This window comes from Carassius gibelio, chromosome B12, assembly GCF_023724105.1.
Source record: "Carassius gibelio isolate Cgi1373 ecotype wild population from Czech Republic chromosome B12, carGib1.2-hapl.c, whole genome shotgun sequence".
Lineage (NCBI taxonomy): Eukaryota > Metazoa > Chordata > Actinopteri > Cypriniformes > Cyprinidae > Carassius > Carassius gibelio.
In genome coordinates this window covers 21677856-21704023 of record NC_068407.1, presented here as the reverse complement: position 1 = coordinate 21704023, position 26168 = coordinate 21677856, and the positions used below count along the sequence as shown (strand labels likewise).

At 37.9% G+C, this 26168-nt stretch overlaps 1 protein-coding gene across 3 annotated transcripts in view; it reads left to right on the top strand.

Moving 5' to 3' along the window:
• The first annotated feature begins 202 nt into the window (after window positions 1-202).
• The window catches only part of LOC127968701 (protein TANC2-like), a 47200-nt gene continuing 21234 nt past the window's right edge, over window positions 203-26168 (top strand). Inside the window, exons 1-5 of one of the 3 annotated variants that reach the window (XM_052570040.1) lie at window positions 203-509; window positions 13569-13718; window positions 14103-14265; window positions 17772-18014; window positions 25640-25714. In XM_052570040.1, coding sequence (XP_052426000.1) covers window positions 13629-13718; window positions 14103-14265; window positions 17772-18014; window positions 25640-25714 — 571 coding nt within the window. In that variant the 5' untranslated portion in view covers window positions 203-509; window positions 13569-13628. Of the gene's footprint in view, window positions 630-13568; window positions 13719-14090; window positions 14266-17771; window positions 18015-25639; window positions 25715-26168 lie in introns of all 3 variants that reach the window. The other 2 variants (XM_052570038.1, XM_052570039.1) reach the window with 2 other exon arrangements.

Here is a 26168-nt window from a genome sequence, read left to right as displayed (position 1 = left end):
GATCCATGGCTTTTTCAAGAGTAACATGAGGTCACAGCAGACCCAGAGCCTCCAGTTTCTCCAGTCTGTCATTCCAGTGTCCCTCTGCAGAGCATCTCTCTCTCTCTATCTCTCTCTCTCTCAATCCCCCTCACCGCTTCACCAGCCTCCTCCCCAGTGGTTACCATGACAACAGCAGCACTGCACCATTCATGGACTGTAGCTGTAGTCTCTCTCTCTCTCTCTCTCTCTCTCTCTGGATTCTCCTCGTGGAAGGAAGACGAGCTGCCAGGCTTCCTCTGACTCCGCTTTAAGGTTTACCCATCCACCCAAACCCAAGGAATGCTTCTTCCCTGATGCGCTTCCACTGAGCCTCCTTCCCGATCCCACCCTCGCTCTTCCGTCGGAGAGAGCCGCTGTGGAGGCGTGTGGATGATCTGGCCGTCGGTGAGAGGATCGCAGGGGCTGTGTGTGTCTGTGGACAGATCTACACCCGCCTGCCAGCCCAATGCGGGTTTGGGTTGAGTATGGTGAGCGCCGGACCCCACCCTCCACACATCTCTTTAGCTAACCTCACTCTCTCTCCTTCTACACACTCTCTACCTGAGACGCTGCTCTCTGAAGAAATGGATGGGTGCCGCGGGAGCACGGTATGTTGATGTATCTGCGTGTGGGATTGTTTTAATCTGGGGGATGCGGTGTTGTCCAGACGAGTGCTTGAGGAGCTGTGGGAGGTGGAGTGTGCTGCAGTGTTCTCAGCTTTTTCAGGAGATGTTCTCAGGAGTCTTTGACCCCCCGGTGTCCAAGGGCCTCTGTGTGATTTTGTTAGCTGAATTGCACCCATGCAGCTTGGGTTTGTAGAGTCTCAAGAGGTTGCTCTGTTGCTGATGAATAATGAACATTTGGTGCGATCCGGTGCATGTTGAACCTTCAAATGCAATTGTTGCATGTTACAGAGTCACCTGTGCTAAATTAGGATGTTTATTGCAATACTATCAGTTTTCAAGGTCATGGCAGAGTTTAAGTTTAATTCTTGTAGTTTTATCAAGATCATGCAGGGTGTGACCTCTATTTTTAAAGTGATAGTGAGCTAAAATGTAAATTCTGTCATCATCTTTTCCCACTTGTGTCATTTTAAACACTTGAAGTGAAAATCTAACTTTCTGCCAGCTGTGGAACACAAAAGGAGATGTTTCGCAGAATGTTCAAGCTGCTCTTTTCCTCTTTGAATGTTGATTATACTGTTGAATTTACCCTCAAACCTTTCTCCATATGCAACACATGTTTGGTAACACTTTAGTAAAGGGACCAATGCACACTATTAATGAGTTGCTTATAAGCATGCCTATTATTAACATTTTGATTGTTTATTAGTATTTACTCTACAGGACAGTACTCTACATCCCTTATCTGACCCAGTACCTAAACCTAACAACTTTCTGCCAATAAATAAATCAAGGCAACTGCTGATTTCCTTTTCAATTTTACAGTTAGCAACATAATAAACTAATCTTACATATTTTGTTTTATAAGCCCCTTGATGTATGAAGTGAGCTGTAGTAAAGTTAAAGAAAGTAAAGATCTCTGACATAAAGAGTAGTTTTAGATGGTTATATACCTCAACACTTCACATACAAACCTCAGGAACATACTAATGTAGGAAGAAGAGCTCTTAACATCGCAGCACAACAAATAACTAACAACAATTATAAAACAACAAAAAGACTGAAACACAGCAATAGTGTAAATCAGCACATCATGTATTTATGCTGCAGTGCATGCTGGGAATTCACAAACCGTTAAACTTTCAGCATTTTTTGTTCAGTTAGTTTTATTAAGACAGTTGTGTTTGACTGGTTGGGACAATATTTTGGAGAATCTGTTGGTCTAGCAATGGATTTTATGTAGTTTCAAGTAATGCATATTTCTTTATTATTTTAAGCATTTCTTACATTTAATGTAAAATTTGAGAGCTAATGATTGAATAGAATGTTTTTTTTTTCAGCTATATTGAGACTCTGATCAATTTTAGTTTTGATGTTGATTGTTTCGCAGCATCACTTTTTGTTCTGTGTGGCATATCTCGTGTAGTACTAAATGTTCCTATTTCTCATGTTTCCAGCTCTTCCTGTCTGCTCTCCTTCTCTGCCCCCTCTTTTACCGTTATAAAAAATCTCTGGGTCTGAAATGTTCAGCATTGCTGTGGTTTAGCTGAAGTTGCCCAGGCAATGTGTTAACACAATCAGTAGGAGGCTGGCATCCAATGTTTTCAGTCACGTTTAGCTCAAATAGCTTTTTTCGAAAAGAAACACAGAAGCTCTTTTCCAAAACCTACTGAGGTGTCTCGCTGCCTGCTGCCTACACAGACAGCTTCCTTCTAAGGCAGCATCCGATCAGCCAGGCCAATCATTTGGAATGCTCTACATAGAAAACGTGTAGTGCACATCGAATGTTCTAAATGACACATTCCTGATTTGAAACACTACACATGCCCTACACAGTGTCTAGGTAGAGTACTCTAAATTATAAGTGGATATTAATGTGGAACACTCTTCACATTTAGTGAACAGAAAGTACAGTGTTCCAAATCAAGCAGAGTGTTCTAAATTGCTCTATTTGGAACACACTATATAGACAGTGTAGGGCATGTACAATGTTTTAAATCAAGTTAACTGTTCTAAATTATAATTGCTTGTTTTGAACATTATGTAGATAGTGTAGAGTCGAGCCAAGTCAAGTCACTTTTATTTATATTTATATAGCGCTTTAAACAAAATACATTGCGTCAAAGCAACTGAACAACATTCATTAGGAAAACAGTGTGTTGATTTTGATATTCTAGGTATTATCAAATTGCCTGAGTTTTGAGAACGTAGCGGATGTAGAGGAGTATAATGTAACAGGAGCTTGTTCAAATACTGAGGTGCTAAACCATTCAGGGCTTTATAAGTAATAAGCAATATTTTAAAATCTATACGATGTTTGATAGGGAGCCAGTGCAGTGTGGACAGGACCGGGATAATATGGTCATACTTCCTGGTTCTAGTAAGAACTCTTGCTGCTGCATTTTGGACTAGCTGTAGTTTGTTTACTAAGCGTGCAGAACAACCACCCAATAAAGCATTACAATAGTCTAACCTTGAAGTCATAAATGCATGGATTAACATTTCTGCATTTGACATTGAGAGCATAGGCCGTAATTTAGATATATTTTTGAGATGGAAAAAATGCAGTTTTCCAGATGCTAGAAACGTGGCTTTCTAAGGAAAGATTGCGATCAAATAACACACCTAGGTTCTTAACTGATGATGGAGAATTGACAGAGCAACCATCAAGTCTTAGACAGTGTTCTAGGTTATTACAAGCAGAGTTTTTAGGTCCTATAATTAACACCTCTGTTTTTTCTGAATTTAGCAGTAAGAAATTACTTGTCATCCAGTTTTTTATATCGACTATGCATTCCATTAGTTTTTCAAATTGGTGTGTTTCACCGGGCTGCGAAGAAATATAGAGCTGCGTATCATCAGCATAACAGTGAAAGCTAACACCATGTTTCCTGATGATATCTCCCAAGGGTAACATATAAAGCGTGAAGAGTAGCGGCCCTAGTACTGAGCCTTGAGGTACTCCATACTGCACTTGTGATCGATATGATACATCTTCATTCACTGCTACGAACTGATGGTGGTCATATAAGTACGATTTAAACCATGCTAATGCACTTCCATTAATGCCAACAAAGTGTTCAAGTCTATGCAAAAGAATGTTGTACAACATGTAGAGGTTTCCAAATCACATGAAGTGTTCTGAAGAAGGATACTAATTTGGATCACTCTACATAGACCGCAAATCCATACACAGCACAAGTAGTGCTCTGCATGAGAGACTCACTTGATTTCAGTAGAGTTTATTCACTTTAATATTAAATGAATTGTAGGTTTACAATAATTGTATAGCAATTTTCACAGAGCTCATTGCAGTGCATTATGGGATTGGCTTCCCTGTGAAGAATACATTCATTGCTCCCTTAAAATTTGGCTAAAACAAGATCTCTTGCAAGTCAGCATCATTAAGATCAGCTTTCACGTCAGGAGTGCATCAGCGATGTCTTAAAATGCCTCCGTAGGCAGCTCAGGAGGGATGGAAACAGAAAGAGGGAGGAAAAATTAAGACGAGTATTAAAAAGGTTCCCCGAAAACAGACGCAGAGAAATGGAGATGGAGAAGGTGGGAGAAATGGACTGAAAAGAGAGACTGAGTGGGAGCAAGAGAAGGACAGAGAGAGAATTCTGCAGTGTGCCATTAATAGTCTCAATAATGATTTGCTTACAAAACAGAGCCGTGGGATTAAGTGTGTTGGATCGTTCCCCACAGCTAACACTCATGCCACGCAGCTCAGCTTCCACTGGCCAGCATATGTGTGCATTCACATCCATTCTCTTCATACTCTCTTCAGAATAAATGTACTTCTTTATACTGTAGATGGATCTGACTGATGCCGATGCCAGAACGGATATCTAGAGAGCATTCTGGCTGATGAAATTTAATGATAGCATATGCAACGTACACATAATTTAATTTAAATGAGCACATATCTAACACATACTCAAAAAATATTTGAAAATGCGCACTGTCAATTTACACAGCTCTCAGTAAAGTTTGGAAGTGATCTAACGCCCGTTTTTATGTTGTAATATGAAAATCAGTACAATAACTATAATTTATTGTAAAATAACCAACATAGGAAAAACGTGCTACCACCAGCAACTTTTCACGCAGCTCCTGGCACACTGCTACTGTATATTATGACCTCAAAACACACAGTGCATGTTTTATGATGTTTGCATCTCATAAACCGCTCCATATGTTTGTCTTTTCTGATGTAGTAAACTTGCTCAGTAGCGCGCCCAGTGCAGCGTTGAACCTGAGATACAAAGAGCTGGAGTGCAAGTTTCGTGAAACATGATTCACAACAGAAGAGCTTAAAGACTCCAGCATCAAACTAACATGGTATGGTTGCTTCAGCAAATATGTGTTGTTATCACTAGGGTTCAGCATAGTTGCCCTTGTTCTTTTCAAATGTGAAAGACACATTTAATTACCAAATTGCCACAGTAAACATCTTAATAAAACAGGTTCACATTTCAATTTGAACGTGTCATGAAATACACAATTGCATTGTAATATCTTTTTGCACAAATGTCACTGTGCACATAATTTTCAATGATACGGAGTAAAAAGTTATGCATTTAAAACATTGGGAAAACCTGCGTATGGTGACATTTGTGCAAGATATTACAATGCTTCTTTTGTATTTCACTACACTCAAATAGAAATGACCAGATGAATGTGAACCTGTCACAGTTTTATTACACTGCTTGCTGTGCATACTGCGGCAGTCTGGAAATGAAACGTCTGGTGAGTGAAAATATGAAAATACACTGTAATTTCTAAACTTTCCGATGTTCTGACACTGAGAATGGTGTGTAATGGAGTGCAGCAAGAATACCAGAAATGCTTGTGGGAAGTTCTTTCTTTCTCAGCGAGTGCTTCAGTGTCCGCATCCGTCCGTTTCCTCAGGATGGTTCAGGTAATGTTCTCTCTCTCCGAGTTACTGGTGCCTTGCTTCACTAAACATTCAGATGAGCATCTACTCATTTCCCAGGAGTCGAGATTTTATCAGTTCATCTTTATCAGTTCATTGTTCATTCTTAAGAGTGATACAAGTGATAGCGGTTGATATAATGTGCCCTTTTTGAAAAGAACTGGTGTTTTATTTATGAGTGCATTTATTAATTATTATTATTATTATTATTATTAAATTTTTTAAACAGGTATTTTTAGTGGTGTGAATAGAAAATAGAAAATCATCTTTAAAAAGGTAATATAAGTTTGCATTATTATTTGTTTGTTTGATTTGAAGAAAAGAAACCTCAAAGACAAGTGATACCAGCTGTTTCATTCATTCATTAAATTCATTCATTTTTTAGTTTATTGATGTATTTGATTGATTGATTTAGGCCTTAAACAGGAGTTTATAGTGTGCTTTTAATCAAATGCAAAATAGTGGTGTTTATTTATAATTGTTTTTCTTTTTACTATTATAATTTGAAAACAGTTTTTGCCTTGAAATACAGACATCTGAAAGACAAGGGATTCAGTAACTAAGATACTTTTTATTTATTTGTTTGTTTGTTTATTTTATTATTATCTTTATTTTAGCACTACAGGAGTTTTTAGTGGCTTTTAATAGAACTTAAAAATACTCTTCAAGTTAAGCAAGTGAATAGCAGTTGATATAAGCTGAATTTCATTTGACTTTTTGCGGAAAAAAAACGTGTTTATTAATGAATTGATTAATATCATTGAGCAGTATGTTTTAGTGTGTTTTGAATGAAACTCGAAGTGTTTGGCCTCAGTTATCGTGCTGCTTCTGACAGAAGCGTGTAAAGTGTGCTTCACTCACAGTCTTCTGCTCAAATTAATCAATCAGCGTTAAGTGAACAGGCTTCAAGATCGCTGAAATATTAAACCATATTTAACAGGAGTGAAGATCGATGTCTGACTGAAGCAGCCGTGACACATGAAACCTTACAAACACTCGACAGAGAAGTCTTCAGTTTACATGAGAATTTGTATTAATATTATCAAGTAATTTTTGTTTTATTATTTCTTATATTTTGATTTTTATGTTGTCATTTCTGTTTTTCAGTTGTTCTCTCTTTTTTTTAAGTTTGTATTGTTTTTTTTTTTGTTTTTTTTTGTTTTGTTTTTTTGTTTTAGTCTTATTTATTTTAGTAGATCAGTGTAAACTGACTGAAAATTAGAAATATTGACTTGGCAAGAAGCTGATATAAAATATTATTTTATGTTCTTCTTTTTTTATTTTAGTAAACATTTTAGTGAATTTGTGCTTTTGTCATTTTTATAAGTTTTATTTTTTATTTTTGTCTTCTACTGTATATTTATTTTTAGTTTTAGTTTACTTGTACTAAGTACTACAGTTTAACAGAATGAAAAAAATATAATTATTATTAAATATAATATTTTGTATACTTTTTTTTGTGTGTGTGTTTTTGTCATTTTAAATGTCTGTATACATTTTATTATTATTTGCATGTTTTTGTTTTCTTAATTTGTTTTAGTACATCAAATTAATCTAAATGAAAATGATAAACATTTTTTGCTGAAAACTAGGTGAAATAATTTTATCACATTTATAAAATTATAGGTTCACTGTTTATCTGGTGAATGTGCACAACAACCTGCTGGAGCTCTTGACATCCTCCCGTTTACCACGGTGTGTGTGTGCACTTACTGCACTCACACACACTCACACACACACACACACACACACACACACGCACACACACACACGTTTGTTTTTGTGTAAAGTGTGTTCATCCCATAGGTGTAATGGTTTTTATACTGTAGAAACTGTATATTCTCTCTCTCTTCACCAACCCTACACCTAAACCTAACCCTCACAGGAAACTTTGTGCATTTTTACTTTCTCAAAAAAACTCATTCTGTATGATTTATAAGCATTTTGAAAAATGGGGACATGGGTTATGTCCTCATAAGTCACCCTCTCCTTGTAATACCTGTGTCATACCCATGTCATTATACACAGTTGTGTCCTGATATGTCACAAAAACATGCCCACACTCATACACACACACACGCACACACACACTCGCACACACGCACACACACACACACACACACACTGTCTTCAGTGCTGCTGACCTCGACTGAACTTGAACAGTCATTGTGTAGCTCTTTCAGATCCTGCAGCAGATGTTGTATCTGAAGGAAGTATTAGACACGCTCTGCTGAAGCTTTGTTAGTGTGTGTTTTTGTCTTACCTGATTTACCTGAAAGGCACAAAACACACATAATTGTGTCTCATGACAGTGATCTGCACTTGAAGAGTATTAATTTGATCCTGTGCTCGTCAGAGTTCACACGGCTCAGAGAATAAGACGAATTATCTTGCACAAGGAAGTGGAGCTTATTTTAGGAATCAAAGTTTTTGTAATTCAGCATGAGATTTATTAACTCACAAAGCTTGTAAAGTAAAATGTGTTTAGTGTATCGAGAACAAACGCCATCATACAGTGCTGTTTTGTTTGTTGGACATGGTTTTTCTGCGTCCAGTTCCATACTGAGAGGTTTCAAATAATTTTACAATATCAATAAGCTGATAACTACTTGGAATACACCAGCAGACATGAAAGTCTGATATTAACATTGTGGTCACACTTTAGTTTGGGGTCCAGTTCTCATTGTTAACTAACTATTAGCTATTACTCTTGCATTGATAAACTCTTATATTGCTACTTATGAAGGGATCTGATTCGCTCATGCAGAATAAGGCATTAATATCTGCTTTATTAATACTAATAATCAGATCATTACTAGTGATATGCATGCTAATAAGAAAATAATAAATAAGAATATGATTTAAATGCTAAAAGTAATGAATAAAAATGATGTTTAGTGGGAAAAACGGAAATGAGTTTTACATTTAACAGTGTAATTAAACTAAAGTGTGTGTTTTTTTTTTTTTTTATTATTTATTTTTTTTTTAGATTAGTTAAAGATGAATGGTGTGTGATGGAAAAGGTTATATAAATCTAAAAATCTCAAATGACTTGTTTGTCATTATTTTTTGCGAAATTTTAAGTATAAAGTGCTGCTGAGAAATCTAGATTTTTAATACTTAGAGTTTATTTAATAAAACAATATGTTTAAATGAAATTAGTTTGTGCAGCATAAGTTACAATATTTTCATCTGATCGCATAAGTCTGGATTGTTGACCCATAATCAGATCACATAATGAAATAATGGATCAGAAACAAAATCAGGTGAATGTGTGTGTGCCTTTCAGTGAAACCCAATCCTTCCTTTGACTTCATCATCTGGGCATTGTGTGGCCTTCTTCAGCATCAGTGATGTTGTGTTTGAGTCCCTCAGTTTCCTCAGTGTGGAAATATGCAGCTCAAAATCATACAGTCACTGTTGGAAATGTGTTGGAGAACCAAAGAATGATCAGGAGCTGGAGGGATTTTCTGAACTGTTCAGGACCAACAAGAGACTGAAATACATTATTCAGGACAGTACTAAATTAAAATAACATGCCATTTTCATGATCCCATTTATTTTGTTATAATTATTAACACATTCACATATTCTGCAAGGGGTATGGAAACTTATGAGCAACTGTATATCAAAACATGAAAACTGCTAAAAATAATAATAAAAAAACAACAAAATTAGTAAAACTTTAAATGAGATTAAAATAAAAACTGCATCTCAGTAGTATCTAATAGTAATGATTTATAATTGTAATAATATGCTAACTTAATGCATAGTTGTTGAATAAAAGCAATCATTTATTTTTATTTTAAAAAATCTCATCTCAAATATATATGTTTACAATATATGAATAATGCATTACATTGTTAAAAACTAAAACTTTATTAAAATGATATTTATGTAAATCAAGATGATTGATTATTATTGATGCATCTAAACAAATGACTGACTAGGATCCTTTCCTGTGTTTCTTGACTGCAGTGTTACTGTGTTTTATGTCTTGGATGAGGTGTTTTGAATCTCCTTGGCAACAGAGGCTGTTTGATTACTGAAACACATCATCTTTGAGGCCATCTGATGCATAAACACAGAGATGTTTATTGAGCATAATCAAATATCACGATGCATTCATAGCTAAAGATCTCACTTCAGGAGAAGTTTCTGTCACTCTCCTGTAGATATAGCAGCTTGGCGCGTGGGTGCTGTCTATGGATAGAAGCATTTCCAGCTCTGACATTCTCCCTGAAACCTCTCTCTCTCTCTCACACACACACACACACAAACGCTCGGCTTTCTTTAGGCAGCAGATCCAGAGACTCGGGCTGGTTATACAGTGTTTTCTGACTGTGTGACACAAGCACGCTGCTGGAGAGTAAGTGCTCTAACAGATCTCTCCATGCATGAACACACAGCACTGGACTGAGAGAGGTGTGTTGTGCAGTGTAGTTCTGCAGGCTCCTGGAAGTTGAGACGTGTTAGAAAACACAATAATCTGGTCTAGATCATGTTATTTTTATAGCTCTATAATAACTGCATGTTTTATAATCTTTGTTAAAAACGTACATATGCAAATAAACGTTGTTTATTACTGCAGATTGTTAAAGTGACCCATCTAAACAGATTATTGAGTAACATGCTTTGTTCTTTTTCTTAATTTCTTAATAATTTAAATACCACCAACACACTGCAAAACGCCAAATAATACGTATTTATTAAATATGATGGTAAATGAGTAGTAATAAAATTAACAATAATAGCAAGAAAAACATGCATTGGTTTTTATTTGTAACTGCAGTTTTACTGTATGTTATTTAATATTTGTTCAAATAATTGTTATTTATTACTTACAGATTGTTAAATTGGTCTGTCTAAACAGATATAGTGATACATGTATAATAAATATCATAATTTCTACAGTTTTTTTTTGACAAACAATAATAATATAACTACCGACAAACTGGTAAAAATATTAATGGTAAAATAAATAGTAATAGTAATGAAAACATGCCTTATTTTATTTACAGTGTAAGTGCTGCATTTAATTTCTTTAATCTAACATTTGGAAAAAGGATGTTTGGTTTAAATGATGAGTCCTTTCAATAAAATCCCTGTGTGTTAATATTAGTAATTATGGCTGTCGAATGTCTGACTTGGGTAAATGTATTAAGCCCCACCCCCAAACATATGATTTGACTATTAGTCGAATATCAGCAAAATTATAAAATTCTGATTCGACTATGAAAATCCTTAGTCGGGGACACCCCTAGTGTTTATCGTTTGTTCTATCCATCAGTTTTTCTCTACCAGTAATGAAATTACCTCAGAATGAAACTATTCACTCTTTCAATAGTTTTGTCTTGTAGCCTTTCTCTCTCCCCGTCTCTCCGTCTGTGAGCTGTGTCTGTGAGCTGTGTCTGTTTCTGTGATCTGTGTATGTGAGTTGTGTCTGTGTCTTTGTCTGTGAGTTGTGTCTGTGTCTGTGTCTGTAAGTTGTGAGCTGTGTCTGTTTCTGTGAGCTGTGTCTTTGAGCTGTTTCTGTTTCTGTGAGCTGTGTCTGTGAGCTGTGTCTGTGAGTTGTGTCTGTGTCTGTAAGTTGTGAGCTGTCTCTGTATCTGTGAGCTGTGTCTTTGAGCTGTGTCTGTGAATTGTGTCTGTGTCTATGAGCTGTGTCTGTGAGCTATGTCTGTATCTGTGAGCTGTGTCTGTGAGCTATTTCTGTATCTGTAAGTTGTGTCTATGTCTTTGTCTGTGAGCTGTGTCTGTGAGCTATGTCTGTGTCTGTGAGCTGTGAGCTATGTCTGTGAGCTGTGTCTTTGAGCTGTGTCTGTGAGGTGTGTCTGTGTCTGTGAGCTGTGTCTGTGTCTGTGAGCTGTGTCTGTGAGCTGTGTCTTTGAGCTGTGTCTGTGAGCTGTGTCTGTGTCTGTGAGCTGTGTCTTTGAGCTGTGTCTGTGAGGTGTGTCTGTGTCTGTGAGCTGTGTCTGTGTCTGTGTCTGTGAGCTGTGTCTATGAACTGTGTCTGTGAGCTGTGTCTGTGAGCTATGTCTGTATCTTTGAGCTGTGTCTGTTAGCTGTGTCTGTGTCTGTGAGTTGTGAGCTGTTTCTGTGTCTTTGAGCTGTGTCTGTGAGCTGTGTCTGTGAGCTGTGTTTATGAGCTGTGTCTGTTAGTTGTGGCTGTGTCTGTGAGCTGTGTCTGTGAGCCGTGTCTGTGAGTTGTGTCTGTGTCTGTGAGCTGTGTTTATGAGCTGTGCGCTGTGTCTGTTAGCTGTGGCTGTGTCTGTGAGCTATGTCTGTGTCTGTGAGCTGTGTCTGTGTCTGTGAGCTGTGTCTGTGAGCTGTGTCTGTGAGTTGTGTCTGTGGTCTGTGAGCTGTGTCTGTGAGCTGTGTCTGTGTCTGTGAGCTGAGTCTGTGAGCTGTGTCTGTGTCTGTGAGCTGTGTCTGTAAGTTGTGTCTGTGTCTGTGAGCGGTGTCTGTGAGCTGTGAGCTGAGTCTGTGAGCTGTGTCTGTAAGTTGTGTCTGTGAGCTGTGTCTGTGAGCTGTGTCTGTGTCTGTGAGCTGAGTCTGTGAGCTGTGTCTGTGTCTGTGAGCTGTGTCTGTAAGTTGTGTCTGTGTCTGTGAGCGGTGTCTGTGAGCTGTGAGCTGAGTCTGTGAGCTGTGTCTGTAAGTTGTGTCTGTGTCTGTGAGCGGTGTCTGTGAGCTGTGAGCTGAGTCTGTGAGCTGTGTCTGTAAGTTGTGTCTGTGAGCTGTGTCTGTGGTATGTGAGCCGTGTCTGTGGTCTGTGGCTCTGAATTGTGAGCTGTGGCTTTGAGATGTGTCAGTGTCGGTGACATTGTCTGTGAGCTGTGTCTGTGAGCTGTGGCTCTCATCTCTGTATGTTGTCATGCAGAAGAGTGCAGGCTGAGAGAACACAGAGAGAGATTGATGGGCTCCGAGGGTGAGCTCTCATTTAAGATCTGTGGGAAATCACTTACTGAATTATTGAATTTTCATGTGGAATCCATAATCATGATAAAGCTAACACGAGCAGTAGAAGATGTGAGGCTCATGATTAACTTTTTCTGTTGTGGTGAGCTAGTTAGCTGGTTTCACTTTATAGTTGGCTTAGTTTAATTCTCTCTCTCTGTCTCTCTCTCTCTCTCTCTTTCTCTCAATTCAATTAAATTCTGTTCAATATGCGCTTTATTGGCATGACAATCGTTACAATGTATTGTCAAAGCATAGTGTTTACATTAAATTAGAACAGATATATATATTAAATATGCAACAAAAACATGCATGTATATACATTTAAAAAGTAAAACACATAATATTTTGAAATTCTACAATTTATAATTCAGTGTGTGTATAGTGTGTGTGTGTGTGTGTAGGCGCATCACTTATTTGTTGACTTGTCTTGTTTAACATTTTGAAGTCAGGGTAAAGTATACAATTTATTTCTGATTTCATCATAGTTCTTCTCAGCTGGTGAAAAAGTGTGTCTCCGTGATTGCAGTAAGGTCAGATGCGGTCAGTTCTGTGGATATCTGTCTGTCTCTACAGTCAGAGTATGACTGCTCAGTCTGTACCTCGTCATCTGTCTTCTTCATTTACACTCTTTCAGTGTACACAGATATCCTGCAGTTGTGTAGTCTCTGTTTAGGGCCATAACATTCAAGTTTACTTTATTTTTCTGTTGTTCCAGTCCAGTAAGTTAGATCATTTTCTATTTGTGCTTTTATAATATGGTTGGGCTGAATTGTTGGATGGATATTTCAGTTACCTGATGCTGGATGATGTTAGTCATGTTAGTTTGCTTCTGCAGCTTCAGGATAATCTGAATCAGGGGACTTTTTTCAGGGTTCACTTTATGGTTTCAAAGGGCTTTAAAATGGTTAGAGTTGGGGTTGCGCATTTTTAGGTGTTTCCAAAATTTGATGGCTCATTTCTCAGTGTGCATTAGTAGAGGTAATCTCTCTCTCTCTCTCTCTCTCTCTGTGTCTCTCTCTTATTAGGGGGGTTAGGTCCGGATTTCGGTCCCCACCCCCTCAGCGGATGAGGCAGCGAACACGTTAATGACTCGTCTTGGCTTCCTACTCGGAGACAAAGTGAGAGAGGGGTCTCAAGGGCCGCAGTACAGAATGGATGAGCCCGATGACGCTCAGGTGAGTTATTCATCCTCACCTCCGGCAATAAATACACACCTTCTTAAGATGTAAAAGACACTCAGAAAGGTTCAATCTCACCGGTGTGAAAAAGCCCCATTTGGGAATGTCCTCATTTGTTAAACTGGTATAAAGATAAAGTAATGAAGGTTTTTTTTTTTATTGTAAAAATGCAGAGAGTTTTCTGTAAGGGGTAGGGTTAGGTGTAGGGTTGGTTTAGAGCAATAGAAAATACAGTTTGTACAGTATAAAAGTTTGAGTGTGTGGACTCTCACTCTGACACTCTGAAGTGCTTGTGAGTGTTTTAGAGCTGTGTCTGTCGTGATGTTGGATGGTAATGAAAGGCAGGACAGAGGTGAACTGAGAGTACAGGTGTGTGTGCAGGGTTTAGGAGTGAGCGGGAGGATGAGTCCGTGCTCCACTCTGACCAGCAGCACCTCCTCGCCCCCTGCCTGCAGCCCCTGCTCCACCCTTCCTCCTGCTGCTCCGGGACAGGCCTTCAGCAGCCCCACATCCACCCTGGAGAGCAGAGACAGCGGCATCATCGGTGAGTCCTGCCCTGGGAGCTGGCCTTTCTAAAACATGTCTCTTCAAGGCTGTCTGTTAAACTCTAATTTATTTCTGTGATGTGCAGCTGTATTTTTCAGCATCATTCGTCCAGTCTTCAGTGTCACATGATCCTTTTTAAATCCTTTATCCTTAGAAATTAATACTTTAATGCTTTAAATTAATCCATCGTGATGATAAAGACATTTATAATGCAACAATAGATTTTTATTTTAGATAATTGCTGTTCTTTTGAACTTTCTATACATCAAAGAAACTTAAACAAATTATATTCAGCTGTGTTCAACACTGATAATAATCAGAAATGTTTCTTGAGCAGTAAATGATCATATTATTCTGATTTCTGAAGATCATGTGACACTGAAGACTGGAGGAATGATGCTGAAAATACAGCGGAGCATCACAGAAATACATTACACTTTAACACAGATTCACACAGAAAACAGCTCATTTAAATAATAAATATATTTCCCAATATTACTGCTTTTGCTGTATTTTGGATCAAATAAATGCAGGCTTGGTGAGCAGAATAGTATTCTTAAAAAACAAACAAACAAAAAATTCTTACTGTTAAAAACTTTTGACTGTTAATGTATGTTTTGTCAAAAGTGAAATTTAAATTTTTGTTTCTTAAGTTCAAATCAAAATCAAATGAAAATAGTTTCTAAAAGCTGATTGGCTCTTTTTACCAAAAGGCGGGACTTCTGTTCCTATGCTGTATTTATGGCCCCCTGCGAAGTTCATATTTACAAGTCATGATTATGACGTCAAGTACATTCAAAACACTCTGGCCTGAGTGCAATACCTTTAAAAACAACCAGAAAGATTTGTAATTTTAAACAAATTTACAGTCAATACAGACGCTTCATATTAGATTAGATTGGATTCAACTTTATTGTCACTGTGCAGAGTACAAGTACAGGGGCGATGAAATGCAGATAGCATCTAACCAGAAGTTCAAAGAACGGAGTATATAAAATAAATATAGAATGTGTGTGTATATACATTAAGCTTTATGACATATAGTGCAATTTCTGAGGTAGGAGGGCAGAGACCAGGGCTCGGGTCCCCGATAACGCTCACTCTTAGCGTGCTAAGAAGACCTCGAAAGATATATCTTATCAAAGTTGTTTATGTTCCTAAGTGTGTTCCCCAAAGTGTACCTTAGGAAGCTTCTTAGCACGCTGCCTCTTACGTCTTACGTAACAAGAGCGCTGTCCCGAGTGAAGGTGCTGAATTAGTTGGCATCGATTGCTCAGGAATCGATTTTCCACTTCACGCGAAGGTGCATTAAAGCGTTAAGAAAAACAACCCATTCTATGCAAAAGAAACATTCCTCGAATTATTTCAGTAAAACAATTTTTTACATAGTTTAAGTCATCAGTAAAATATAGACTATAAATTAAATGATCAAATGGTCAGTAATATGTTGTGACGGTTAGATGAACCGGGGATCCCTCGCTGATCATCCACCCTCCTTATTCCGTTGTGCCACTTGTGCCGCTTCTTGACATGGGTTTAGCGACTTCTAAAAATTATGTAATACACTTTTATATTAATGGTAATGTACTTTACAATCAGAATTCATTGGCAAGCAGCTGCAGTTACTTCTGTATAATGCGGTATTGATTGCCATTGGTTAATGTTTTCAATAAAAAGCAACCTATCTACAATGAACCGAGAGAGAGAGTTAGATTCAGAATATGATGGGGAAGCAACGTAAAAAAGGGCACCAAGCGTCTTCCTAGAGGAACTTGAAGTTTTGCTGGACCTTGCCACCAGGTCAGAGATCACACCCCTATGGTCCACTATAACCTGCACGTTTATGGCCGCGTATCCCTTTCGTGATATGTACGCCTGATCAATCACTGATAGACTGGCGATAGGGATGAGTAAGCCATCCACCAGGATGAAATCCCCGGCATGGCGCAGAAGGGCGTTGGTGACAGTGTGGACAAACCTCCACACCGAGGTCTTGATTAGGACGTAGCCCTCTCCCACGACCTCGATGAAGCTCTCTGTAGCAAAAAAATAAATAAATAAACGTAGCGCTGCAAGCAGCTGGACTTCAGGGCTTAGAGCAAGATTCCGCCGCGTTAGCCTGGCAAGCGCATGTCTGAGAAGGTCCAGCAGCTCCATAATGAATTGTCTTGGGAGGCAATTGTTTATTTATTTATATAGCCACGTCAGGCAAAATGTCAAAAGGGCTTAAGTTTTGCAGACTATAAAAACTGACATGGACTAAACGGCTCCGCGGCCGGAGCCATCTTTGATTCAATACAAGGACACGTTGGATCGCTGCCATAGTTGGTCGCTTACTGGACACCACCATGCTTACCCATTTATAGATCTTAGTCATTTAGAGCCAAATTGTTTGCCAGATTTCAGTTATAAAAAGTGATTGCCAATTCGCTTTAATTACGAAATAGCCTAGGCTAATTACCACCATATTAGTTCTGATACCACATAAAGTTAACTTCATAAATAGGCCTGTTTCCATTGCGAACATATTTTGTTATGAGTCTTAAAATGTCCATAACATAAAATCATTGTTGAGCCACAACATTGTCAACATACCATAGTTTGACTTGTACTGCACTGCGCTGATTTCTAAAGACTAGCCTCTTGAGCTCAAACAATGCTAAGAGAGAGCTTACGAATGGTCCAGACCAACCTTACAAAAGTGTGACTTACAAAAGATATACTTAGCGTAGGAACGTGTCGTGAATCATGGCATAAGGTTTAGAGAGGGGTTAAGGAATAGGTTAAGAACTACTTAGCGATAAGAACGTTTTGGGGAACCAGGCCCAGCTCAATGCAAATGACTTTACATATAACACAGTGTGCAAATAAAGTATAAACAGAAGATGCATTATACAGTGAGGTACGTAAATAGCATAAGTTTATATATGGCCAATGACTGTAACAGTGCAAATGGCCTCCGGAGGTAGAAATGTGCAAAAAAAAATTAGAAATGTGCAAAATAACAGAGGAAATAATAAGAGCATTGTGAGTGACAAGTACAGACAGGTTATTGTTCAGTTCACTTTTTTATTTATTTATACATTTTTTGTGGTAAACGTCTTTGATAAAAGTGGACTACAATCAGCTCTTTGGTCTTGTGGAGTGCAAGTTTATTGTTGACGCAGCACATTACTGGATGCTGAACCTCGTCACATCATTGCCGCGGATCAGGCCTGCCACCGTGGTGTCATCCGCAAACTTGATTATGGAGTTAGAGCATATGTTGCAGGTTGCGATTCCAATAATGCAAATAGTGGGCAGGAATTCCCCTCTTCATCTGTAAAGTTATTTTTAAGGCTCTAAAGCATATCTTAATATAATCTAAAGCCAAACGATGTGCTTCTGCAACTTAATTGGTGCAATCACTTTTCATACAGTAGCGTCTGGGGAGCTGATTTGTTCAGCAGGACTTTCTTGCCTTGGCGTGACTTGATCTTGACAGCTTACCTCCTCTTTTCCCAGCCACCCTGACCAGTTACTCAGAGCCGATGGACAGGAGCAGGAAGCACGGGGACGGCTCTCGAAGCAGTAGCCTGAAGCTCTGGCACTCATACAGATCCACTCTGGACTCCAGTCTGTACCGCGTGGATGAGAACATGACCGCCTCCACCTACAGCCTCAACAAGATCCCAGAGCCTGGCTCCACCCACTGCTCCTCTCACCCCACCCCCATCTACCTCATGCCCCGCCCCAACTCAGTGGCAGGTGAGTGAAGCCCCGCCTCATACATGTGAGGTTTCCTTGATCAGCAGTCAAGTCAAGTCAAGTCAACTTTATTTATATAGCGTTTTAAACAAAATACATTGCGTCAATGCAACTGAACAACTTTCATTAGCATAACAGTGTGTCAATAATGCAAAACTACATCGGTGACAGAATGGAGAAAAAACCTTGGGAGAAACCAGGCTCAGTTGGGGTCAGTTCTCCTCTGACCAGACGAAACCAGTAGTTCAATTCCAGGCTGCAGCAAAGTCAGATTGTGCAGAAGAATCATCTGTTTCCTGTGGTCTTGTCCTGGTGCTCCTCTGAGACAAGGTCTTTACAGGGGATCTGTATCTGGGGCTCTAGTTGTCCTGGTCTCCGCTGTCTTTCAGGGATGTAGAGGTCCTTTCTAGGTGCTGATCCACCATCTGGTCTGGATACGTACTGGATCCGGGTGACTGCAGTGACCCTCTGATCTGGACACAGACTGGATCTGGTGGCTATGGTGACCTTAACGGATTTGGATATAAGAAGCATATTAGTATGTTCTGTGTAAGCCAGGTTAAAGAGATGGGTCTTTAATCTAGATTTAAACTGCAAGAGTGTGTCTGCCTCCCGAACAATGTTAGGTAGGTTATTCCAGAGTTTAGGCGCCAAATAGGAAAAGGATCTGCCGCCCGCAGTTGATTTTGATATTCTAGGTATTATCAAATTGCCTGAGTTTTGAGAACATAGCGGACGTAGAGGAGTATAATGTTAAAGGAGCTCATTCAAATACTGAGGTGCTAAACCATTCAGGGATTAGTAATAAGCAATATTTTAAAATCTATAAGATGTTTGATAGGGAGCCAGTGCAGTGTGGACAGGACCGGGCTAATATAGTCATACTTCCTGGTTCTAGTAAGAACTCTTGCTGCTGCATTTTGGACTAGCTGTAGTTTGTTTACCAAGCGTGCAGAACAACCACCCAATAAAGCATTACAATAATCTAACCTTGAGGTCATAAATGCATGGATTAACATTTCTGAATTTGACATTGACAGCATAGGCCGTAATTTACATATATTTTTGAGATATACATTTTTTTTTACAAATGCTAGAAACGTGGCTTTCTAAGGAAAGATTGCTATTGATGATATCTACTGATTAAGTATCATCAGCATAACAGTGAAAGCTTACACCATGTTTCCTGATTTTATCTCCTAAGGGTAACATGTAAAGCGTGAATAGTAGTCGCCCTAGTACTGAGCCTTGAGGTACTCCATACTACACTTGTGATCGATATGATACATCTTCATTCACTGCTACGAATTGATGGAAGTCATATAAGTACAATTTAAATCATGCTAATGCACTTCCATTTTATGCCAGCAAAGTGTTTTAGTCTATGCAAAAGAATGTTGTGGTCAATAGCAGAGTCGAACGCAGCACTAAGGTCCAATAGCACTAATAGAGAGATACACCCACGATCAGATGATAAGAGCAGATCATTTGTAACTATAAGGAGAGCAGTCTCAGTACTATGATACGGTCTAAATCCTGACTGGAAATCCTCACAGATACCACTTTTCTCTAAGAAGGAATATAATTGTGAGGATACTACCTTATCTTGGACAGAAAAGGGAGATTCAAAATTGGTCTATAACTAACTAGTTCTTTGGGGTCAAGTTGTGTTTTTTATTTTATTTTTTTATTTGTTTGATGAGAGGCTTAATAACAGACAGTTTGAAGGTTTTGGGGACATATCCTAATGACAATAAGGAATTAATAATAATAGGGATGAAGACCATCTCTTTTCAACAGGTCAGGTCTGCCCCAAAAGCTCATCCAATTTTCTATGAAACCTATGCTATTCTGCGTGGCACAACTTAGACATCCAGCCATTGAGTGATGACAATCTGCTATGCATCTCGTCACCACGGTAAGCAGGGAGGGGACCAGAGCATATTACAGTGTCTGACATAGTGCTTGCAAGTTCACACACCTCTTTAAAGTTATTTTTAGTGATCTCTGACTGGCGAAGTCGAACATCATTAGCGCCAGCATGAATAACAATCTTACTGTATTTACGTTTAGCATTAGCCAGCACTTTTAAATTTGCCAAGATGTCAGGCGCTCTGGCTCCCGGTAAACATTTGACTATGGTGACTGGTGTCTGTATATTCACGTTCCGTACAATAGAATCACCAATAACTAGAGCACTTTCATCAGGTTTCTCAGTGGGTGCATCACTGAGTGGGGAGAACCTGTTTAATGTTTTGATCGGAAAACAGAAGAGCGGTGTTTTGACCCACGACTACGCTGCCTCACCGTCACCCAGTTGCCCTAGTGCAGGGGGTCTGCTGAAACCGGACAATGTACAGGAATCCCTGAGCTAGACGCATCCAAAGCCATATCTAGAGCCCTAACATTCTTACTGTCCTCAATTAAAGTTTGGATGCGTGTCTCTAATTCTGAAATCTTCTCTGTCAGCCTAACTATTTCCCTGCATTTATCACATGTGAATCCCTCATCAGCGACAGAGATAGATAAACTGTACATGTGGCAAGAGGTGCAAATAACAATAGCAGGAGAAGCCATTACTCACCGTGCTTGATGAAATATTCTTACTGCGGTTGTTTGATGAACTTGTGAAAAACTGGAGTGAGAGAGAGGAGAGGAGAAAAGAAAACAGCGATAAGTTTGAATGAAAACGCTAATGACAAGCTAACGAGTGCTAACGCTTTGCAGGTGTCCTGCACTCACGGATATAAAATAAAAGTGAAAGATCAAAGTTAATCTGATAAGATTGATCGATAATATCAGAAATATGGTGTAAATTAAGTTATATTTTATCACTTTAAACAACAGAGAGTGATAGTAAGATAAAGATTCTAGAGAAAAAAACAGTCTGTCTATCTATCTATCTATCTATCTATCTATCTATCTATCTATCTATCTATCTATCTATCTATCTAGTGATCATATTAATATTAGTAAGTATTAATAATAATGATAAATTAATAAATTAATTAATTAATAAAATAAGCTGAAAAAACATTTAAAGAAACATTTAATTTGTCAGTATGAATATAAATATGTTCTAATGTGTTATATGATCACATGTTCATGAGTAATTTATACTGGAAAAAGTTTCTTTAAATGTCATCTATTTTAAGTCAGCTTCCTCACATTCAGATTCAGTTCAGGAGGAGTTTGAAATAGTTCTTGATTGGCTCTGAGTGATGCTGACCCTGGTGTCCAGGTTAATGTCCTCTCCTGTGTTCTGTGGGGTCAGAACAGTCTGATTCAGTCGGGTCACAGACCTCGTGTTTCAGCTCTGTGTTAGCAGGAGATAAGAGGCGTCTAATAGCGGAGGTAATGATGAACAGCACTCGCTCCCTGAAGTAAAAGCTAAATCTGTCTGATGATGTTGATACTGTATGTGTCTTATATAACGCAGCGCCTCCTCATTGCTGGCTGATTGTGTTATTGTCCAAGTAATCAGCATTGTTGTATTTATGAGAAGAAGTGTTTTTAGGAGAGAGAGAGAGAACAGTGAGTTATGGTTATCTCAAAAGAAAGTGGGTCTGGAAAGGGCAAGTGATATAAAAGATGATTTCTTAATGAAGGAAACGGCTGGCATTCACACGTGTGATCAGGAGTGATGCAGTTGATCTGGAAACCATATAAATCTGACCGCAGCAAGCTGTGCGGGTCGGTCTGGAAAATATACTGTCATCTAAAGAGGAATTCTTCTGTGATGAATAGCAACAGAATTTAAGTTTTGCACACACAAATAACCCTGCAATATATATATATATATATATATATATATATATATATATATATATATATATATATATATATATATATATATATATATATATATATATATATTACTGAAAAATGAATTGTGCGAACAATAAATATGTCAATCAATAGGAAAACAAACATGAACTTTATTTAAAAAGGAAACATGTACATTTTTTCTCACTCCACTGGCAGGGATTTTGTCTTGTTTCAAGCATAAACTTACTTAACTGTGAGACATTTTTCAAAATGTATTAACCCTCTGCAGTGAATGGGTGCCGTCAGAATGAGAGTCTGATAAAAACATCCCAATAATCCACAGCACTCCAGTCCATCAGTGAACATCTGGAGAAGACAAAACCTGAAACACATCCAGCATTAAGATGATTTTAACTCAAATAATCCATAATAACACTTCCTCCAGTGAAAGAGTGTTTTGGTCTGAATCAGGAGAGAAATCTGCACAGATCAAGCAGCGTTTAAACAGATCTAAACTAATCTGTGAGAGACAACAGCAGATGCACTTTTTCACTGGAGGAAGTGTTATGTTGTTACACATTTGTATCTGTAGATGTATATGTCACTTAATCATTGCAACTCAAATAACGCTTAGAAAACAAATATCAGCTGAACGAGGGATGTGCAGGAGGGAAAAAATGAAAAAAAGTCTAAAAAAGAAAGATGAAAGGGCAATGATATAAATAACGTACTGAGGTAAGTGATGTTCTCAGTCAAAAGAGAGCGAGAAATACTCACTGTCAACCCAAATGATGTAACGAGGAGTGAATAAAAGAAGGAGAGGGGGATGAAAGAAAACAGTGTGAGAATAATGGCAGGTAAAGGAGAGAGATGGAGATGAGATGAAGGTGGAGAGAATACTGGCTGCTGATTGGCTGAGCTCCAGCGCTGGAGGAGAGACGTGTGAATGGAGGAGTGCAGACTGTAGAGGATGTAATGTTGTGCAGGTATTGTGTTGTGTCAACATCCTCATTAGAAGAGAATGGGCATGAAGGTGTGACGTAACGCAAGAAGGGAAGTACCAGCATTGTTAGCGTGCATATGTATCACTACAAACCCTGTCGCTCGTGGAAAACAAAAGGAGATGTTTAGCAGAATGTCTAGGCTGCTCCTTTCCATACAGTGAAAGTGAATGAGGCTGCTGGGATCTACAAATGACATACAAATTAATTTATTTGCATTTATTCCCAATTTATTCCAAAGCCAAATGTGAGCTAGCTGATTCATTTTAAAAGAAATTATCCAGCAAGGATGCAATAAACTCATTGTATGACAGTAAATACTTTTTTAATTGTTACAAAAAATATGTTTAAAATAAATGCTGTTCAAGACTCCTGGAAAAATATATATATATATTTTTTACCAGTAATTTTACTGCTTCGAATTTAACTTATTTCAGTAAGTTACCAAGACATGTCTGTTTATTAATTAGTGTATTAGTTTATTATATTTTCTTTATTTTCTTGTATTTATTTTATCTTTACTTTAAAAAGATATATATATATATATATATATATATATAGGTGTTATGTGTTAATAGGTTATATAATATTTCCCAGTCTATGACTAGTAAAATAATAAGAACTTACTCTGATGAACACAGCTCTCCTCAGAGTCTTCTTCTTGTGTGACAGCTGTCAGAGTTAAAGCACGATACTGCCCCCTGGGCACTCAACCTGGTACTGTTACCAACTATTTACATGTGGTGTCATCATAAGAGAACTGTTCATTTTAAATATTGCGGTTATCACTAATACCGGTATATCCTCATACACTAAATTAACACAATATCGATAATTGTGTATTTGAATATCACGGTTACCGTCAATACCGGTATATCGCGACAGCCCTAATATATATACATAATTCATCTAATATTTATAATTTGTTTGAGATTTATTTCAATCATTAAAATGTTTGTAATAAACAGTTATAACAATAATAACCTTTCTGGAGCTTGACTGTGCTTGTCCACATTTATTTATTTTAGAAACGAGCAGACAGGGCTTTCTACCTGACATTTATCTTTTGTGTTCCTTAGAAAAAATAAAGACATATGGTTTGCGAATAGCATGAAGATGATTAAAAGATGACAAAACCTTCATTTTTGTGTGAACTAGCCCTTTATCTCACACTGAACAAAGTCAGGCGGTGTTGTTTGGCTGGAATCATTTGTATTCCCCGTGTTGCGTAACAAGACTGAGATTGGTCCAGGAAGGGCAGCTCAGCCTGACTCAGCTTCACTTTAATGCACTAGAAGCTCCTCGTGAGAACAGAGTGTCTTTAACTCTATTGGAAAGCTGCTGTAATTGCTTGTTTTCCCATCTTTCTGTGAGAAGAACCTCGGATTCGTTCACCTGCGGCTTTGTGGAATAAGATGCAGCTGTGGCTCTGCACACACACACACACACACACACAAACACACACACACACACACACACACACACACACACACACACACGTCTTCACACACTCAAACTCAATTTTAAGCGTATTATCTCAGAACAAGGCTGTCTTGTCATACACACACAAGCACACATGATTATAACACACAGAAGCACACCCAAAATATATTTCAACGTGATTTTTTCCCCCTTTTTATTTAATCTGATACACTCACAATGAGACGTCCACTCACACAAAGTCATTCTGAGAAGACTCCTTGAGCTCTGTGGAATATGTCATCCTTGTCAGAAATAACCATCGAGCTGAAAATAACACCTGCCTCTCCAAAAATGTGCTCTCGGATGCTCTGTGATGCACAGGTTGGGTATTAATAACGTCAAACACCATTGGTTTTCATGTCAAAACTTCATATTTGTTACCTTAACGCTCTCATTTTATTTATTGTTTTTATTTATTTGTACAAGTGTTTTCTCTAGAGCTACTTTAAAACCAATTTCTTCCTTGGAATAAAAAAGTAAAAAGGTATTTCTGGTATAAAGTATTTAAGAAGTAAAGTCTCAGAACTGCGAGTTAACGAATGTCTAAAGTGGCCGATCAAAATAAAGTGTTACGGCCTTTTGGAATGTGCTCAAAGTTTTTGTTTTTTAATTCCTTTTAAAATTAAGAGGTGATATTGTGACAGAAAAAGGTTAAATTTGTGACAGAAAATTGCATCGAAGAATTCAATAGAGTTTGGGTGTCACCCAGTGGTGATGTTTGGTATAGCGCCCAAACAACATCTTACAGGAACCATATTTTTTTGTGATATCAACTTCAAATTTGAAACATAACTTTTAGAGTTCAACATACTTTTAATAATATATATTACGTATAAATAAAAACAGTAGATCATAACATTATCTTTAATGTAAACTTTATTTTTTACTTTATTTTATTTTTAAAGGCTTTCTTGTCAGCAATAATCTGTTATGTATCATCTTTTGTATCAACGTTGCTCTGTTTTCAGTTCATTTATTCCCCCAAAACAGTGACGTATCCTGTGGGATACAAACATTAATATAAGAATCAAGTTTAGAATAAAAAGAAATGAAATAAATCATGAAAGTGTATTTGAGTCCCAATAAGATGGAAAATAGCAATGCGTTTATTTTCTGATGTCTGTTTCCAGGTCAAAGGGTAAACAGTAGTAACACTAATGCATCAGATAAAGACAAGACTCAGATAATAAAAAGAATAATATAGAAATATACAAAACAGACAATGTACAAAACAGCAAAACTAAAAAAACAAAATTGACCTTTTGTATGTACAGGTATGATTTCTGAAGATTTTAGTGAACAAGTATGTGTGTTGAATAAATAAATGAGTGTTGTGTGTTGATGAGCTGGGGTGCTGTGTTTGTGTCCCATCAGCCAGCAGCTGGACTCACCTGGAGGAGCAGAGACACGCTCCGCTGAGAATGATGCGTCAGAACACAGAGCTGCGAGGTGAAGCTGATCCTCATCTGCTCTCGGTGTCACTCAACACATTTACATACTTCAACTGCCTTTAACATTTACATCCATTTGGCATAGTTTATCATTAATTATTTACATGAAATATTTACATTCATTATTAGTTATTTCATTATTTAAATAATCATGCTTTCAAAATGCATTTCGAATCAACATAAATCTGTTTACTTAGTTATGAACTATGAACATGGTTAAAATATTGCTTGCTTTGGGAAAACTATATTCCGTTAAAATGTATCACAACTGGATTTTATTGATGTTAAAAATATTAAATCTAGTAATTGTGTACACAAACACATTCATTTGATTTGTAACTAATACAGAAATCTCCAGCAGAGTGTGTAGGAGACCGGGAACTCAAATCCTTTCCCCAGACACACACACACACACACAAACACACACACACAAACACACACTCACAAACTCA